This window comes from Triticum urartu, chromosome 1A (assembly GCF_056163025.1).
Source record: "Triticum urartu cultivar PI428250 chromosome 1A, HENAU_Tu73, whole genome shotgun sequence".
Classification (NCBI taxonomy): Eukaryota; Viridiplantae; Streptophyta; class Magnoliopsida; order Poales; family Poaceae; genus Triticum; species Triticum urartu.
This window is the reverse complement of record NC_141873.1, coordinates 512914083-512934009: the sequence shown is the minus strand read 5'-3', so window position 1 is coordinate 512934009 and position 19927 is coordinate 512914083. Positions and strand designations below refer to the sequence as shown.

Sequence of the window (19927 nt, the reverse complement as noted above, 5' to 3'; positions counted from 1 at the left end):
TATTAACTTAGTAGATTACTGCTAGTATGAGGGAACATTTTGCCCATCCAGGCCATGTTCTAAAGGTTCATGTAACATGACAAACGGAACAAACCAACAGAAAGTGTTTAGCCGCTTAGATGTGCATAGCGCCAACCCTCATGTACACGCCAAAATCAGGCACAGCTGACTCTGGGACAATGCTGAAAACCCATACATCAAGTAACTTAAATTCAAATCCTCGATGCATCTCATTTTCAGGAGATCTCGCCATGCAAAAATCCATGGCCAGTCTACTTCTCTGACTAGAAGCGGCATGTCAAGTGACAGGCTTACATTTCCTAGACTAAATACAATACTGCTAGGTCAATTTGGAATTGCTTGCCAGATATTTATAAACAAGCAGTAGGCACATGAGGTGACTCGGTATCTAGGTATTCGGCATATCTTATATGTACAATATAAAGGAAATCGTTGGGATTCTGGCATTCCGTATTTATGAAGCCAATGCTCTCACGTGCATTGTCAATCTCTTGTCATCACAACTGCAACTTTTTTTTTATTAAATGTTGGTTGTACTCACAACCTAACTAACAATTCACATGCAAAGGCCGGGGGTGATCTTTCTTTTCCAAACTAAAAAGGACCTAAATAACAATACATGTGGCTACTGAGGCGTTAGTAAAGTTCGTGCCCCTCCATCCATGTACACCCAATACATAAATACATTGCATGCTTCCATGCTCGATGGCTCACAAGAAAACTTCGCTGAGAGGATAACAATGGGAAAGGATCTAGTCGTCGGTCAGGAGGTAGAAGAACAGAACCAGCGCCCAACAAGATCATTAGGGAATAGGAAGCGTCAAGAATTTGAGTGGTACAGTACCCCCAAGGAGTGCTGATGTGCGGTACCAGCATACACATCTATCTGTCTTACTCATCTACTGACTCAAAGTGCTGTTCCACCAAGTCATGTTGATGATACATGAATAGCTTGGGAGAGTTCAACGGTATGCATGCTGGTTACGATGCCTTTCCACCAAGTCGTGTTGCCGATGTAGCTACTCCGGCTTGCCGCAGATATTGATAGGTCACTGACCTGCTCTAAGTGCAATCCGAACCACACCGCCTGGGCGCCCTGCTGCGTTTTCTAGGAGATTTTGCCGTGCTTTAACCTCGTCGGCTCAAACTCAGACTCAAAAGGCTTTGCTCCAACACCTTGTAAACTTCTTGGTTAACTCCTCCAAGACTATTTTTCCAATTTGTACAGTACAAGTCCAGCTTATACACCTAAAAAAAAGTCCACACTACACAGGTCCCGCAAAAATGAACAATCACAACTGAAGACTTCATTTAGCTGGGAATTATTTATACCCAATTTCAGCAGAGTGCAAATAATTTTCTGGTCTCGCTCTCTCACAATCCAGTTTCAGATATGTATTACGAAATTCAAGTAATACAGTTTTGCATGTTTTGCAAATAGAGGTCATTTTTTTTAAATGGCATCGTTGATTGGATTTTATTGAGGGGGATGCCTTGCGGTGCACTTTATTCATTTGAGGTAATGGTTACATCCTGAACAAAAAGGATAATGGGATCTCCATCCCAAAATAAAACAGAGTTTGTATCATAAGCATTGCCTAGCTAATCTATATTGAATTGGATTTAGTGTTCTACAAATATGTGTTATATATTAACCATCTTCAACCCGCCCAAAATAAAACAAAATAAGCCCATAGAACAGAGTTTGGGCGTTTAGTTCGGAGATTCCATGGAGGAGTTTTTATAAAAATAACAAAGAAATTACAAAGTTAGAAGCCCAAAAAAATGAAAAAAAATCCATCATGTGTTTAGATGCCCTATTTATATCCACAAAATTTGACCAGAATAATTCTCATTTGTAGGCTACACAAAAGAGACGCACATGTGAGAAAGAAAACAGAGCAGGATTTTAATTTTTGCAATGTGTTTTCAAATGGGCCTATTTTTGAAAACCTTAAAAGTCATCATAAACAGTAGAGCACGCACCCAAATCTAACTAAGCCAATGGAAATGATAACACTCATAAAAAACTCAGAGCTACTTGCGAAAAATACACTTGCATCTAACCCAGGGCGTCGCCATCACATAGCAATAGCAACCAGGCAAAGACCACATGGAAATCTCAGACACGATAGGATTTAAGGTACTTATAAGTTACTGCAGGTACCACGAAATGTTCTGCTGGCACTACTAGTATATTACTGCCAGCATGAGGGGACGTTTTGCCCAGCTAGGCCATGTTCTTCTAAAGGTTCAGGTAGCATGGCCAATGGAACCAACCAGCACAGGGTGCTAGAGCGCTGAGAGGTGCATCGCGCTAAACCTTATCTACACGCCAAAATCAGGCACAGCTGATTCTGGAACAAGCTTAGCACCCACTGCCACCACCGTTGTTGGCATCCCCGCCCATGTTGTTGTCCCATCCACCACCGCCTTGGCTCCTGCTCCCTTCGGCCTTGTCCCAGGATCCTTCGTTCTTTGAAACACCTTCTGAAATGGCATGGGAGAGAAACTTAGTGCTTTGAATTGGATTGTAAATTTTGCATAAGAAATGCCAAATAGACAAAAACATTTGAACAGATTGAAGCAGGAGAAAATTGATGGAGGCTAGGGCCAGGGGGGGAAAATGGTGAAACCACTTAGAAGCTAAAACAAATTTGAGTGTTTTCTCACTCTTTGCAGTGAAGGATCCTCGGTGGTCATACCTGAGCCCTGGTTCCTTTTGGCGAATTCCAGCTATCTTCATTGCTCTTTCCCCATGACCCTCCTCCGATACCAGCGGTAGTGTGGGCAGGAGGAGCACCCCTCTGGCCCGGGATAGAGGATTTATTGCCATAAGCTGCTCTACCAGTTGTAATACCGCCAGCAGGAGGACCCCACTAAGGCTAGTCATAGTGGGAGTAACTTAGATAGTAACATAGCGCATTTCAAAAAAAAATTGCTTATGTGGCTTGTAATTAATGAGGGAAAAGGTGTTTACAGTAACATAATATGTTACTGTAATATAGCGCTTCCCGAGAAAGGATGAGTCTACAAGCTAATTAATGAAGCTATATATAACACTAATATTATGTTAATTTGCACTATGGAGATAGTAACTTAAACTAGTGTCATATGCATGACATTAGTCTAAGTTACTACTAGCCTAACCCCGGATAAAGGATCCATCGCCAAAAGTGGCTCGTTTTGACAAACATCAGGCCCCATCACCAAGGCACGGGGCAGCACACACGAGGCGAGGGAAGCAGCGGCAAACGTGGTTGCCCTGGTGGGGTGGCCTCGGTACACGTGTCAGGGACGGCCGAGTGGCCGGCTCCACGGCTTACTCAGTTGTTAGGTCAACTCCACCGCGCGACCCTATCCTGTCCGCCCCGTCCGTTTGGGGTAAAAGGGACAAACAAGACGGCCCAGCGCGCGGGCGCAAACGGACAAATGTCCGGATTCCATCCGCTTTCGACCCATCCCCGGCCCAAACTTGCGCTCGGTTTGGGGTGAAACGGACGCGCGCGGACGGCCTCGACGCACGCCCTTGTCCCCCCGTGACCCGCCTGTCGGGGACACTAGCAGTCCCTCCGCTCCCAACGCTTCATCCTCTCTCCCCGCCCCGCCCCGCCGCCGGCGCCGCCGCTATTCTCCGGCCGCCTCCTCACCGCGCAGCCCCCCCGCCGTCCGTACCAAACCACGTCTCGACATGGCCGCCACCACGCCCGCGCTTCCGCCGTAGTTTTGGTCGTCGATCGGAGGAGGTTTGGCCCTCGCCGTCCTTGCCGGTGGCAGAGGGGAACGACTGCCGGCGACGTACCACGGCGGCCGAGGCAGATTCCCACGAGAGCTCCAGAGCGGCCTGTAGCCGGCCGGCAACCACCCTGCTGCGTCGAGGTGATCATCGTGGCCTCTTCGCCACCACGAGCGCAAGGTGTTCGACCTTTTGCCAACAGAGGTATGGACAGTGGAGACGAGTTTTTCTACCATCACTTCCTTTGTTCATCGGACGATTCGTCGTCGGATGATGACGATCTTGTGGTGGCTGCACTGGTCGTTCACGACCATATTCAACGGCAGCTTCCTCGGTACAGGGGGTCAGTCCCTGGCCGTGCTCCCAACCTGAATCGCAACAGGGAGAGAGGCCACGCTCTGCTCTATGCAGATTACTTTGCCAACACCCCGCTCTTCAGGCCGGATAAATTTCGTCGCCGTTTTCGTATGGCCAGGCATGTGTTCAATCGTATCCGAGAGGGAGTGGTTGCTCATGACCCATACTTCGAGTGCAAGACGGATGCCCTTGGTAAGCTTGGATTCTCCTCCTACCAGAAATGCACCGCGGCCATCAGCATGCTTGCATATGGAATTCCAGGCGATCTGGTGGATGAGTATGTGCGTATGAGTGAGACAACATGTTTGGTGTCAATGTACAAGTTTTGCCAGGCTGTGATCGAGGTCTTTGGCCCAGAGTACTTGAGGCAGCCAACTGCCGCTGATACAGAGAGATTGTTGGCGACCAACGCAGCTAGAGGCTTTCCAGGTATGCTTGGCAGCATAGGTTGTATGCACTGGGAGTGGAATAACTGTCCATTTGCTTGGCAGGGCCAGTACAAGGGGCATGTTAACGGGTGCACTGTCATATTAGAAGCGGTGGCATCACAAGATCTTTGGATATGGCATTCTTTCTTCGGCATGGCAGGTTCTCACAATGATATCAACGTGCTGCAGCGTTCTCCAGTCTTCGCGAGGCTTGCAGAAGGCCACTCCCCACCTGTCAACTTTGAGATCAACGGCCACCATTACAACAAGGGATACTATCTAGCAGATGGTATATATCCTCAGTGGTCAACTTTTGTGAAGACAATCTCGAAACCCCAAGGTGAGAAGAGAAAGAGATTTGCCCAAATGCAAGAGAGTGTTAGAAAGGATGTGGAACGTGCTTTTGGTGTGCTTCAATCCCGGTGGGGTATCGTTCGAAACCCTGCACTGTCATGGAATGAAAGGAAGCTTTGGAAGGTGATGACTGCTTGTGTGATCATGCACAACATGATCGTCGAGGACGAGCGTGATGAGAGTATCTTCGACCAAGGATTTGATTATCAAGGTGAAAATATTGAGCCCCTGCACCAAGACCCGGCCACATTTGAACAGTTTGCCCAATTCCACCGTGAGATGCGTGATTGGCACACTCATGTGAATCTTCAAAATGACTTGGTTGAGCACGTGTGGGATCACGTTGGCAACCAATAGATATATTTGTCCATTTTATGTTCAGTCAAGACAATTTCGATTTGGTTGTAAAACTATTTTATTAAAGACAATTTTAATTGGGTTTTAAAACTATTTTATTTTTCAGACAAATATTTGGGTTTGAAACTAGTTTTAATGCAAATTTAGGCAATTCTTGACCCTGACGGATAGGATGGGGCAAAAGGATGCGGCCGCGCGCTGGGCGCACGGCCACCGCATTCCAGGGCAGGCTCGGATACGACCCCAAATCCCTACCCAAAGGGACAAAAACAGAACAAAACGGACGTCCGTTTGGGATCGCGCGGTGGAGTTGGCCTTAGCGTGCGCCGGGTTGCCTTATGTCGAACACCTCTACTGCTCTGTTGCTGGGCCAGTGGACGGTCCTTGCTTTACAGTTCCGACCACTTTTGGTGTGTTGTTTTTTTTTTTGAGTGGTAGCCTGCTAGCAGGTCGTTGGGGAGTCTACTTCTCAGTTTGTTCGGGTTTGAGTGAGTACTACTCGGTTTGTCCGATTGATCGGTATGCATTCATTTGATGCTCCTTAACGTGCTATGACAACAAAGGATGAATGTAAAATAACACAACATGAAGATAGTCATTGACATCATAGTTAGCAGATAATTATAGGGAAAAATCCTTCAAATAGTTCAAGTGGCCTTTTGGTTGCATTCTTGTCTGCAATTAGACTTTGCGCCAAGAAGACGACGGGTCATCTAGTTTTATAAATAGCGATGGAATTTTAAAAGGAAATAACATATTGGGTTGGATTTAATGCTCTCCAAATATGTACTATTACATATTAACCGGGGTATCCCATCTTCAACCCATCCATCCTTGCCACGGATTCCATGGAGCCCAATTAAAAAACGAATTTAGAAAGCTTTAAAGTGGAAAAAAATTATGACTAAAAATATTTCATTTGTTGGCTACAAAAAAAGAGACAAATACATCCCCATAAATATGTGCATTTTCAATCTCTTGGCATACAACTGCGAGCTTTTATAAATGTCTGTTGTACTCACGGACGTGAACACTCAAGTCCTGGATAACAAATTAACAACGCGTGTGGCTACTGAGGTAGTACAACCTGTATCCATCCGGCCATCTACACCCATTACATAAATACATGGGCGCTCCCATGCTCAATGGCTTACACAGCAACTTTGGTTTTGAGGATAACAATGGGAAAGGATCTAGATGTTGAGGAGGTACAACAGAACCGGTGATCTAATGCCCAATAAGATCATTAGAGAATATGATGCATCGAGGATTTGAGTGGTACAAGTGTACAACATCTCTGTAAGATCTATGTGGGATGCATTTGACGCCCCTGACGTGTATCTAGATAATGTAATGTTTGCTCGGCCGAAGCTTGGTCGCTAGAGAAGGGACTGTGTTTAGCTGAATCTATTGGTTACCACTGAGTTCTGCACTTCTGATCATCTTTCATCTCAGATAATGTGGAGGTGGTCTATATCATGAAAGAGGAAGTGCAGGCTGCAGGATTTATTTATTTTTGAGGAAACAGCAGGTATTCTGCCAACGCATTATAGAAGCGATTTTAAACGGTTGTTATTACCTCGCCCGGGGGTTATCAAAGGTGGTATATGAGCATGAAAACTGGGAGGCCAACTCGTCGCTCATGAGTCTACTGTACTCATCTAGTGAACCGTGTAATCTGGATAACAAATGAATAAAAAGGTGTTTTACGAGTTTAAAATATACTATCTGCATATTGCAAGTTAATAAAAAAATATGCTCCCTTGTGCATTCTGTGGGTTAAAATAATTAATAAAAATAAGTGTGTAAAATGGTACCAGTACATTGACCCTGAAGAAATTTGAGGAATACATTTGATTGCTTCAGTTTTGGTAAATCCATGGCTTGCGTTTTTTGAACGTTTTTTATTTTCTCCATTTCCACATTTTTCAGTTTTTCACATACGTATATCAAATGTTATAGAACAACTTACACATTCTTTTTGTTTTTCACACTAATGTATGGTGGTGGAATCTTGAAAGAAATTAACATGTTGGATCGGATTTTTTTTCGCGAATACGCAAAGCTTGCATATCACTTCATTGATAGAAGGAAGCGGAATGAGTACAGAGAATGATACAACACATGACACGAAAGCAAGAAGACGTGAACATGACACCCAGAGCAGAGGCAAGGGATGCTCGGCCTAAAGAGAGAGAAAAACACTGCCTAACCCATGAAGCCCGGAAGAGGCAAGCCAAACCAGTACGCATCAAACATCTCAAAAGCCAAACATCGAGGACGCCTCGAGCAAACATGATGGCTCCTTCAAGAAGGGGAGCGACGTCGTGACGTCACCACCATCCGATCCGAAGAACCGGACCTGAGGTTTCCCTCATTGCTCGAATAGGGGCTCAGATAAAGGCCATGGCAGTGCCTCCAAGAAGGGACACGACACCCACGAGTGCCACCACTGCCAGCATCGGCAAATCGAGCAGAGATTTCACCCTGGCCTAAGTCCGAGCAACCTCATGTGTCGCCAGAGTAGGATCCGGAGATGATGAATTCAAGCCACTAGTCAACGCCTCTAACCCAGAGAAGTGGGGATGCATCTGCCGTCGAAGTGTGGCGCAGGTAATTGACAAAAATGCGAGCTTTGGATCTGACTCAAGGACGAGGCGCCAAAGTGGACGGGGTCGGGGGCTCGGGGCGCCGGAGCGGAGAGCCGATGTGGAGGAGGGGCGGCTACCGGCGACGCCGACAAGCTGGGAACCGAAGAATGCAACTCCGAGCTGCCGGGGACGGAGGCGCCGAAACACCGATGGGCAAAGGAGCTGGAGGGGACGCAGCAACCGTATTGGTTCGGATTTAATGCTCTACATGTATTATTATATATTTTACCGAGCTATCACATACTGAATCCGTCCATCCTTGCGACAGTGGCCAGCATTACAAGCTCCACACTATAGCACATAGGACATAGTTCCATGAAGCCCAGAATTTTTGAAAACAATATTTAGAAGCTTCCACAAAACTGAAAAAAAAATCTCACATGTACATAGAGATATCCTCTATATATCAACAAACTTGACTAAAAATATTTTCATTTGTAGGTCCTTGGGGAGGCCGGTTCTCAGTTTGTTCGGGTTGAGTATTTAATAAAAAACTACCACATTTTATGAAACTGTGCCTACAAACAACCACTTTACAAGTCAACCATCAACTCGCAACTAGGAGGGACATATGTTATTAGGGGCCCAATTGCAAGTCAACCATCGACTCGCAACTAGGATGTGTCATAATTTTTTGTAATTGCCCCAATTGAAAGTCAAAATCCACTCAGAACTAGGGGTGTATGTTTCTACCAGCCCCAGTTGCAAGTCAGCCATCGACTCGCAACTAGGATGCGTCGTACTTTTTTGTAGTTGCCCCAGTTGCAAGTCAACCATCGACTCGCAACTAGGGGAAAGTATGTTTGTAGGGGCCCAGTTGCGATTCAACCATCGACTCGCAACTAGGGGGCGTATGTTTGTAGGGGGGCAGTTGCAAGTCAACCATCATCTCGCAACTATGGGGCATATGTTTGAAGGGCCCCCAATTGCATGTCAACCATCGGCTGGCAACTAGGGGGGACATATGTTTGTAGAAGCCCAATTGCAAGTCAACCATCAACTCGCAACTAGGAGGGACATATGTTTGTAGGGGCCCAATTGCAAGTCAACCATCGACTCGCAATTAGGATGCGTCATACTTTTTTGTACTTGCCCCAGTTGCAAATCAAACATCCACACATAACTAGGAAGTGTATGTTTGTGCCGACCCCAATTGCAAGTCAGCCATCGACTCACAAATAGGACGCGTCGTACTTTTTTGTAGTTACCCAATTGCAAGTCAACCATCGACTCGCAACTAGGGGGAAGTATATTTTTAGGGGCTGAGTTGCAAGTCAACCATCGACTCGCAACAAGGGGGCGTATGTTTGTAGGGGGCTAGTTACAAGTGAACCAAGTCTCAACTAGCATGTGTTGTAATTTTTTGTAGTGGCCCCAGTTGCATGTCAACCATCGACTTGCAACTAGAGGGCGTATGTTTGTAGGGGGGCAGTTGCAAGTCAACCATCGACTCGCAACTAGGAGGCTTATGTTTGTAAGGGCCCAATTGCAAGTCAGTCATCGACTCGCAACTAGGACTCATCGTACATTTTTTTAGTTGCCCCAGTTGCAAGTGAACCATCGGCTCGCAACTAGGGAAACATATGTTTGTAGCGGCCCCAGTTACAAGCTAGCCATCACCTTGCATTAGTTTTAGCAATGTCTCATTTAAGTTTCAGTCCGTTTGATCCATCCCTATAAATTTCGTGCAATCTTTGATCGGGGTTGTTTTGTCCCGCGCGTTTGATGTCACTCGTTTGTTGTCCATTCTGCAACCCATCGCACAGTGCGTCTTTGTTTGTTAGGCATTTTTTGTCCTTTTTCTGTGTCATAATTGAAGAGATGAGTTGCTTGTATAAGTCGAAAAGATGAGCTGACCGCTGGCTCATCAGTTTCGTTCTTCGCTCTCTCTCTCTCTCTCTCTCTCTCTCTATCTATCTCTCTCTCTCTCTCTCCCTCCCTCCCTCCCTCTCTATCCTCTCTATCACATTCCTCTTTGTCTTTGGAGCAGAGGCGGCATGAGGATGGATCTCCTTCTAAATACTACAATGCCACGCAACGACCCATTTTTTGTTTTTATTTGCAAGTCTAAGCCTTTTTTCTCTTATCCTAGTTGCAAGTTGATCACCGACATGCAACTGGGTCCAACCCATTTTGGTCTCTGGTGCAAGTGTACTCCCAATATTGAACTGGGTCGCCTCTTTATTTTCTTTTCCTAGTTGCAAGTCGACCATCGACATGCAAACCGGAGCTCGTCTCTTCTATTTTTCTTGTCGCAGTTGCAAGTCAATCACCGACATGTAACTGGGCCTGACACATTTTTATATTATTGCAAGTGCACTCTTGTCATGCAACTGGGCACGCCTCTTTTATTTTTCTTGTCCCAGTTGCAAGTCAACTGCCGACATGCAACTAGGGTCCAACCAATTTTTGTCCTATAGTTGCACATTGACAACCGACATGCAACTGGATATCCGACCCTTTTTTTGTCATTGGTTGCAAATTCACCCTCGACATGCAACTAGGTGGCCCAACCAATTTTCCCTAGCTGCAAGTCCACCATTGATATGTAAATGGGTATCACCCTTTTTTGCCCCTGTTGAAAGTCCACCCTCGACATGCAATTGGGTTTGACCCATTTTTGTCTCAATTGCAAGTGCACCCTCGACACGTAACTGGAGGACCTCACGCTTGACTCGCAACTAGGGATTTTTTTGTAGTTTTAATTTGCAAGTACACCACCGACTCACAACTAGGGGGCTTGCAGTAGTTGTAGTTGCCTCAGTTGCAAGACCACCATCAACTCGTAATTGGGCTTCTAGTAGTGTAGTTTCCCCAGTTGCAAGTCCATCCTCGCTCACAACTGGTTGTAGTTGTCCTAGTTGCCATTCCATCATTGACTCGCAACTAGGTGCTTTTTTGTAGTTGTAGTTGACCAGTTGCAAGTCCACCATCGACTTGTAACTAGGGGCTTTTTGTAGTTTTAGTTGTCCCGGTTGCAAGTGTACCATCGACTTGCAAGTTGGGGCTTGTAGTTGTGTGGTTACCCCAATTGCAAGTCCAACTCGACTTGCAATTACAGGCTTTATATTAGTGCAGTTGCCCTAGTTGCAAGTCCAACCTCGACTCGTAACTGGGGACTTTGTATGTAGTAGTGTAGTTGCCCAGTTGCAAGTGGACGCGGATTCCCTGACATGCCGTTGGCACACTGGCATGTAGACCTGGGCCCACTCGTCAGTGGCCCCACGTCAGGGGGCAGTACGTCAAATGCTCCCGCTCCATTGCAAGTACAACCTCGACTCACAACTAGGGGCTTTTGTAGTCGTGTTTTTTCTCTAGTTGCAAGTCCACTTGCAACTAGGGATTTTTGTAGTTGTAATTTCCCTAGTTGCAAGTCCACCATCAACTCGCAATTGGGGGGCTTTGTAGTTGTGTAGTTGCCTGAGTTGCAAGTCCATCCCCGACTCGCAACTGGGACTTGTAATTGTAGTTGCCCCTGTTGCAAGTTCACCCTTGTGTGTTTGTCATCCCAGTTACAACTCCAACCTCGCCACGCAAGCAGGCCATCATTTTTTCTCATCCCAGTTACAAGCCCACCCATGACTCGCAACTAGAACTATAGTTGTTGTTGCCTCAGTTGCAAGCCTACCCTTGACTCGCAATATGGCCCGACCTTTTTTACTTTGTGCCTAGTCACATGTTCATCCTCGATTCGCAACATGGCCCGACCTTATTTTTGTTCACACCCAGCCGCAAGTACCCCTACTTGCAAGAAAGCTGAAATTTGGTTGTTGCCCAAGTTACAAGTCCATGGACTTGCAACTAGACTTTAATGTTTTTTGTTGCCACCTGAAGTACAAGTCCACCTCAATTGCAAGTCGATCATACGTGACTCGCAACTAGGCTCTAAGTTTTCGTTGTCGCGATTACAAATTCACATCAACTTGCAACCCGAGGAGCGACCAATTTTTTATCCCAGTTACATTTTCTATCTTCAATAGACAAATGTGAGCGACCCCAACCCTAGCAGTTACTAGTCCACCTTTTTTGCCTTTAGATGCTCAACATTATTTGTTATGTATTTTTTGGGCCCAACCAATTTTTTTTTCAAATGTCCCATGTGCAAGCCCCATCTTCTACCCATTTTTTATACTTTTTGAAAAAATGCAACAGAGTCGCAGGGTCCCATTTTTTCATATGTTATGTTTTCCTTTCAAGCAATCCACCATTTATATGTTTTTTAGTCCCGGCCGATTGATTTAATTCTTGACCTTTTTTGGAAATGTCATTGTTGTATACAAAACGAGAAACACCGTTTCATTCATATCCTTTTGTGTAATCGTTATTTTCAAAACAACTTAACATTTTTTTAGGAACATATAAGGCCAATTTGTATTAATTCAACTGCCCACCTTTTTTACTTTCAGGTTTTTTGTTGCAATATTTGCTAAACAGTATTGAACCCTTTCAGTTTCTCCACTTTTACCACCTCTTTATCCCTTCGAAATTTGTGTGGTTTATTTTTTCAAATCCTCAAACTTTTCTCAAATTCATGAATGTTTTTTTCAAAACCAATGGATTTTTCAAACTCATCAACTTTTTTCCAATTTTGTGCTTATTTTTCAAATTCATGAACTTATTTTGAATTTTGTAAAAAAATCAAATCCATGAACTTTTTTGAATTTACAAACTTTTTCCTTTTTTGCAATTTATTTGCTTTTCTGGAATTTTTGCATTTTTTTAGAAGTCAATAGTTGACATGTCAGGTGGTCAACCATTGACAAAAAGCAAACGATGTCACGTCTGCCAAGCGATCGTGTCGGCCGCTGATTGGCTGGCCCATATGTGCACTTGTGTGGGCGCCCGAAACCCTAATCAGCGCAGAAGGCGCCGATTAAGAGGTCTTATTTTTTGTTGCCTCAGCTGCAAGTACAACCTCGACTCAACTAGGTCTGAAATTTATTTCGTCTCAATTGAAAAGTCCACCATCGACTCTCAATCGGGCTTGATCCTTTGTTTTTTTCCTTAGTTGCATAGTCACTCTTAATTTGCAACTCACATGTATGTGGAAGGTGAACAAGGGCAGCAAGCAGAACAAGCCTACCATATGTTTGTACTTCTATATATGTTATCCATAGATGACCCAAATAATTCTATATGAGTTGTCAAACACGAAACTACTTGCATGGGTATTTTATCCTGGGTTTTCAGTTTAATTTGTGCCTTATAAATGACCAAGAAAAAGGTGTTGCAAAAAAGAATGATGAAACGTCTGAGTGGCATCCATTTAGAGCTAGCTACTGTAGCTTGAGATGAAGTGGACCCACACAATGGCTCCCGGTGCACCATGATTGCTTTAGCACGTCGAGCTATTTAGTGATCCGTTGTAGTGATTGGTGTATGTACTCGGTATGCTCTAGTTTGTGTATATAACTGACGGAGTACTGTGCTTCTGCTGTTCTGCATGTTGCGACTCGTATCACAGGAAACAGACACCGGAAGAGTAAGACGATCAGTCGAACAGGCAGGCCGGAAGAAACAAAGAAAAAAAGACAATCAAACAACCATGAGGTGGGATGTGCTAATTTCTAGGATGAGGATGATGTCATATTTAGATGTGAGATAATTATGTCACATCTAAATGTGTCCTAGACACATCCTTGTTGATAACTGCAAATTCCGTGTGTCCGAGTTTCATATTTTTCTTTCTATCCCTGTCAACGTACTAATCCGTTGTTCTTTGATGTGCAGTTGGTACTGCGGGCGGATGCATCCATGTGCTAATCTCCTGGCACCGCGTAGACGGAGCCAAACGAGTTGGGGCCTCCAGCCGGCTGGTAGTGGACAACAACACCGGGTTTGTTAATTAATCAACAAGTCACAGATTGTCCTCTTTTTTGATTGGTCTGGTGTGGATTATCAGGCCTGCCGCGCAATCATAGATTTATCTTTTGATTTATGCGGGTGGACAGAAACACCCTTTCTAAAGTTTTCTAGGGATTGTAATGAAGCACAGTAACACACTCCAGCATTCATTCTTTGCTTGATATTAGCAAACAATGTAAAATAACCAAGCTCACAACATTCTAAAGCGGTCTATTAGCTACTTCAGCAGACAACAGACAGAAAGAAGTAAGCAGTATTTGATTTGCTCATACACGTGGAGGGATCGAATTCTGCCCAAAGTTTGTCGCAGCACTTGTGGTCAGCGGCGAGGATGAGCACCCACACCCGCTCCTTGTTGCTGGCCTCTGCATCCTCGTCCCTTGAAGCGGGTCTATGCGGGGAGTTGATCTAGAATATCCTATTGTTAGATATAACAAATAGGTGACAAGAAATAAACAAGAACTATGTAGTACAATATATGTGTCACACAGTATACTTTGAAAATGTGTAATTTGAGATTCTGATATAGATGTAGGCCTGTAACACACCTTGAACATGCACTGAAAATTGTTGTTTACAGTTTGATTTCTAAACCTGATGAAAACCCCTATTTAAAAAAGATTTAATAGAATTTGTAGTGATTCTTTTGTCAGATTGATAATATATTGCAAATTATGCTTGATGGTTAATTTCTTGGCATAAAAGGTGCTTATTTGAAATTTGGTTACTACTGAAATTTTGTCAAGATACTTGGACTTGTTCATTGTTCTGTCAGGTTCCAATCAAGAGTTAACCTGAGACAATAGAAAGTACTGTCTGTGTAATTATTGATGGTTCTGGAATAAGGATTAAACCAAATCAACGAAACAAATCCTCGAGGATGCCTTTTTTGGTAGCTAGCCAGGTTAAACTTTTCAATCCGTGCTCAGCCCTGTACTCATAGGTCCATTGTTTCAATATTTATGAAGCACCACATTTCCAAATACATTTATTAAGCACCCTACCAATGTCAAGTTTTCAGATCTTGCGTACTTTCTTGTGGTACATGCCTACAAATTTTTGTACAGTCTATAAAAAAACGACGACTGTCCGGTCTGGTCATAAATGTAGCCTAATCATAAAAAATGAAGTACACAAAAAACTTCATAAACATAGTTGTCACAATTTTTTATTAACCTTGTTTTTACAATCTTTCAGATTATTCAGAAAATGAGTTACACAATTTTTTATTTAGAGAAAGAGTTACCACCATTTTTTTTAGAAACAACTTTCATGTTTTTCTTTAGAAACATTTTTTACCACTATTATGAAAATATGTTCATATTAAAGATTACAGCTGCAAAAAATATAACAGCTGCATGATGGTTAATCAAATCAAGGATGGTCGAGAACTTGCAGATGCTACGTTTTTTATTTTGAAGTTAAGACTCAACTTGGAGCATTGGAGCATTTGAGAAATCTCACCACCAAGTCGACATCCAGCAATGGCATCTAGAGCACAAAGGTCTAAAATTGAAAAGTACACAATCTGTCAAAATGCTCTCACCATCTCATGAAATTGATGTGCTCGGTGAGGCAGAGGACGATGGTGTAGTGCTGCCAAAGCTCGGTACTTCCTTCGCTGCACTGTGCTTGCTCTTCTAGGTGTCATCCAACGTTGCCCTTGCGCGCATCCGCATCAGTCTCCAACCTTGTTACAATTAATATATTAACGCCCATTGCTTCAAAGGGATATATATGAAAAGACAACAGAATGGAAAACCATAGAAACATGGTGGACATGACTAAACAGAGTTACTATATGCACATCTTTGTAGAGAAGGTAAGAACAAAAGAAATTTCTTCCTCTGCTCCAAGTGTGACACCTCTGAATCTTTCAGTTGTAGAAGAAGACAGAATGGAGATTAGACTAATCTGCCTTCTCGTTTTGAAGATCACAACAACATTTACTACATCACAACGCACAAGAACCTAACGGTTACGTCAAACGGAGTTTGGAAATCAACAATCATGAGTTGTGAGATAACAAAATAATCACATCTGACTTGGTCACTCAAAAGAACTTGTGCAGGTGAGAACCCTTAATGTGCTACTGCTAACGCCATAATTTATTTGATTCAAGTGGAGAGCTTTTTTATTCCTCCAAAGCCCAAGATATATAGCATTTTTCAGAGAAAGGTAACAGCCTCAACAGATTCTAGATAAGAAAAGGTCACGGAAGTGCATGAAGCTGGATTTGAGAGTGAGACTGAGAAGAAAAGACTACGGGGTAATCAAAGTAGAATAGGTGATTCAAATAGAATGTTTAGGATACATATGTTTACAGTTGATTTTCAGTTCGTAGAAATATAATGTTTGGTACATCTGGACTGAAACAAAACTCAAAAAAATTGTACCTTCGCTGTGTGATTTCCCTGTCAAATACCGAGCATACTATCAGTAGGCTGTGTAGCAGGCCAACAGGCAGCAAGCCAGCAACTCAGCCTGGGTTGGCCAGATCGACGGCGCGGCTCAGCTTGAGGTAGAAATCTTCAAGTCGCCCTCGGCTCCGGAAATCGCCCTGGGATGACTAGATCCACGGCGCGGCTCGCCGACGGCCGGATCCGGCTGCTCACCGCGACACCTGGTCTCACCACTGCTCACTGGACCCGGCCGAAACAGATAACTGTGGCGGGGACCGAGGAGTGGAGGGGATGGGAGGAGGCAGGGACGCGCCAAGGTGGGGAGTTGTGGCGGCTGGGACGGCGTGGCGGAGAGGGTTGGCGGCGCGACGATGTGGCGGAGAGAACGAGCAAGAGGGGTGAGAGAGTGTGGTCTTGCAGAGGGGTGCCATGGGGTGAGAGAGTGAGAGGGTGGCTGCCGTGAGGATAAGTCAGGATAGGTGGAAAAACTAATTTGGTTTGTCTCTTTTGTTTTACATGTTTACGTGATTAGCAACTTGGTTCTTTCTTAGACCACATTACACGGTACACGTGGAGCCTGGCACTACATCCAGCACCCAACATGTAACAAAGCAGGATCTAGATAGTGAGTTCAGTTTAAATTAGCATAAATTAACAAGCAAGCATGACATTATTTATACGACAGATCCACAGCAATGTTAAACTCCTAGGAGTTTGTAGTTTTAGAGAAAAACAGTACTAGCAGTTTTCACATGAGACAATGATGGATTGGGGATAGGAGGAGAAGCTTGAGGGGAAGCTAGACTATGCTCGGCGCGGCTTGGCGGGGAGAGGAGGATGTGGGTGGCGTGAGAGGTTGTCGGGTAGAGGAGGAGGTCAGCAACGACGTGGCGGAGAGAGGATGATGTACGTGACACCATCGAGGGATTAGAGGGAAAGGAGACATGACAGCTGGTGTGGAGAGGAGGTGTCGAACGACGCCATGGAAGGAAGATGATGATGTGCGGCAATGACAAAAGCGGATGGACTTCGACAGTGGCGTGAAGAGGAGGACCATCGAAGTTGTGGAGGAAGGAGGAGGGGCGGCTGACATCGTGGAAGGGATAGGAGAGGTCGGGAGACGGCATGGAGCGAAGAAGAGGCGCCACTCCTGCAAAAAGCTGACGACCACATTCCTGATATTGTGCATGAATATCATAAGCGCATCAAGCTAATCTTAATTTGTAATAGGTTATTAGTTGAATCATCGCTCTCTATGTATACATCGTCAAATTACCTTTTTTACCATCTTACATTGCAAGTGAAGTGGATTTTAATTATTACTCGATTGCACTCGTGCTATCTTTTCTATACATGTGAAATTTAACATGCATTATGTTTATATATAACTTTAACAAAATATTCCAAAAGTCTGTGGCAACGCACGGCCATTCTACCTCTCTTATGACAAAAATAAAAATAAATGGCAATAAAATTCTAACAATAAATGTTATCAAGGATTGATATATCTACCTATCACAAGAGAGGTAGGAGTAGTATGTTCTAGAAGATGTGTTTTTCTGTAGTGTTTCTAAATGGTAAATTGTATGGTTTCAAGCACCTAAGAAAAATGTCCTACACTGATTTGATCTGTTTGCTCGCTCGCCCCTCCCCCCTTGCGGGCGACATGCGAATCCCCGACCCCCCCCCCTCTCCTCCAACCCCTCCCCGTCTTTCCCCCCTGCCGCCGCCGGCGTGGTCCGCCAGGTCATTCCCACGCGGTGCTGGCAGAGGCGGGCCGTTCTTTCCCCGCTCGCGCGTTGGGGGTGGGGTGGGGGGCTGATGGTCGTGGTGCTCCTCGGGCGAAGGCGGGCCGTTCTTTCCCCGCTTGCGCGTTGCGGGCCGTGGGTGCCCCTGATGCGGCGGCGTGGCCGTTGGCTACAAGGCGCGTGGTGGTGCGGCTGGCTGGCGGCGTCCACTCCGCCCAGATCTAGGCCATTTTGGGCCCCATCTGGGGCGGGCCGGCGGTCCGGCGGTCCGATGTGCGGCGGTGTGGCTCCCTGGTGGTGGTGGCGAGGCATCGGGGGGTGCGGGTGGTGGCGGCTTTGTCAGCCGACGTGCTGCAGTGTGGCACCAGGGGCTGTCCTAACCCATTTGGGCCCGGTCGGGCCAGTAGGGGCCTGGTAGGCCCCTGTCATCACGTCTAGTCGGCTTCGCGGCAGCGGCGAAGGTTGTCCCCTCTCGTCGGCTGAGTTGTGGATGCCCCCGAGCCCCTTGGCTCCTCTTCCCTCCTCCAGATCTCGTGTCGATGGCCTCAGGAGACGACGAAGTTGGTTCAGTGAACGTGGTGGCAAAGGCTGATGGGCGGCAGGTTGGTTGGTACACTTCAGATCGTCAGGGGTGGTGGTGGTTGCGTTTGGGTTCGTGAAATCCCTGGCGGCTCGTCCGGCATCGACGTGGTGCCGCCTGCAGGCGCCGCCGGACCTCCCTAAAGGTCCTCGGGTATACGCCTTCCCCACTGTTCTCTGCGTACCGAGGGAAACCCTAGGACTTGTCCGGGCAGCAGTGGTGTCGTCGTCGCATTCCTTCTTGAAGGTGTTGCTCTGTACGCGACGGTTTGGGTGCTAGGAGCGCGGTGGTACTTCACCGGACGGTGCAGCGGTTACCGGTCATCTTTGTTTCATTGATCTACCGATGTCGACATTTGTTGCCAATTATTATCTTTCGTTTGACATGCAACAAATACAAATTTTCAAAATCCCGTTACAACGCACGGGCAGTTTACTAATCTCAGATAGTATGGAGGTGGTCAGCACTATGAAAGAGGAAATGCAGGTTGTTGGATTTATTTATTTATTACTACCTTTGTAATCTTTTGTAAGACCTTTTAGGTCACTACTTTAGTGATCTAGAAGGTAGGTAGTGACCTAAAGGTCTTTAAAAGATTTACAAAGGGAGTAGAAGCAACAGGTATTCTTCCGATCCATTATAGAAGCGGATTTTAACGGTTCGCATTACCTCGCCAGGAGTTTGCAAAGGTGGTATATGAGCATGAATACTGGACGGCCAACTCTGTTGCTCATGATCTCAATTGTACTCATTTATTGAACGGTGTAACGTTGATAACAAATGAATAAAAATGTGTTTTATGAGTTTAAAAAATACTATATGCATTTTGCAAGTTGATAAAAAGAATTATGCTCCCTCTTGTGCATTTTGCAGGTTAATATAACTAAGATAAATAAATGAATGTTTAAAATGGTACCAATACATTGACCCTCAAGAAATTTGAGGAATACATTCTTGCTTCAGTTTGGGTAAATGTCATGGCTTGCGAATTTTTTACGTTTATCATTTTCTCCATTTCCACACATATCAAAAGTTATAGGACAACTTAAAATGATTTTTTAGAGGTGTATGGGTTGATGACTAATGTATTGTGGAATACATTCAATTAATATAGCAATGCATGTGTTGTAAATAGATGTGGAATCTTGAAAGAAATTAACATGCCGGATCAGATTTAATGCTCTACAAATATGTATTATATATTTAGCGGGGTTCACATCCCTGTCGCGCCATCGAGGTCCCCGCAGTCGCCACATGCCGCCGTCGCAACTCCTCGCAGCGCCCCTTCCTCTGTCCTCGCTCGCTTTTGCAGGAGAACAACACGAATAGGGAAGACGCCCGTGCGAAGGAAGAATTGGCTCGAGGGGGGGGGGGGGGGGGTCAGCCATCTCCGGCGAGATGCTGTCGGGCCTAGTCAAGGAGGTTGCG

General features: G+C 45.1%; 1 protein-coding gene and 1 long non-coding RNA gene across 2 annotated transcripts; one reads left to right on the top strand and one right to left on the bottom strand.

Annotated features, from left to right (window-relative positions):
* The first annotated feature begins 3963 nt into the window (after window positions 1–3963).
* On the top strand, window positions 3964–5253 carry LOC125533011 (uncharacterized). Its single transcript, XM_048696823.2, has one exon. It carries the CDS (start codon window positions 3964–3966, stop codon window positions 5251–5253), a length of 1290 nt encoding a protein of 429 aa, XP_048552780.2.
* Window positions 5254–13889: 8636 nt separating this feature from the next.
* Window positions 13890–16627, bottom strand: LOC125523870 (uncharacterized). Its single transcript, XR_007290467.2, has 3 exons — window positions 16166–16627; window positions 15316–15459; window positions 13890–14177 (listed from the first exon to the last, which is right to left on the bottom strand). It is a non-coding gene; the product is annotated as an uncharacterized LOC125523870 (long non-coding RNA).
* Window positions 16628–19927: the final 3300 nt, after the last annotated feature.

What these genes read in the sequence shown, in the direction of transcription:
- LOC125533011 (XM_048696823.2), top strand. Translation starts at nt 3,964, where the DNA reads ATGGACAGTGGAGACGAGTTTTTCTACCATCACTTCCTTTGTTCATCG.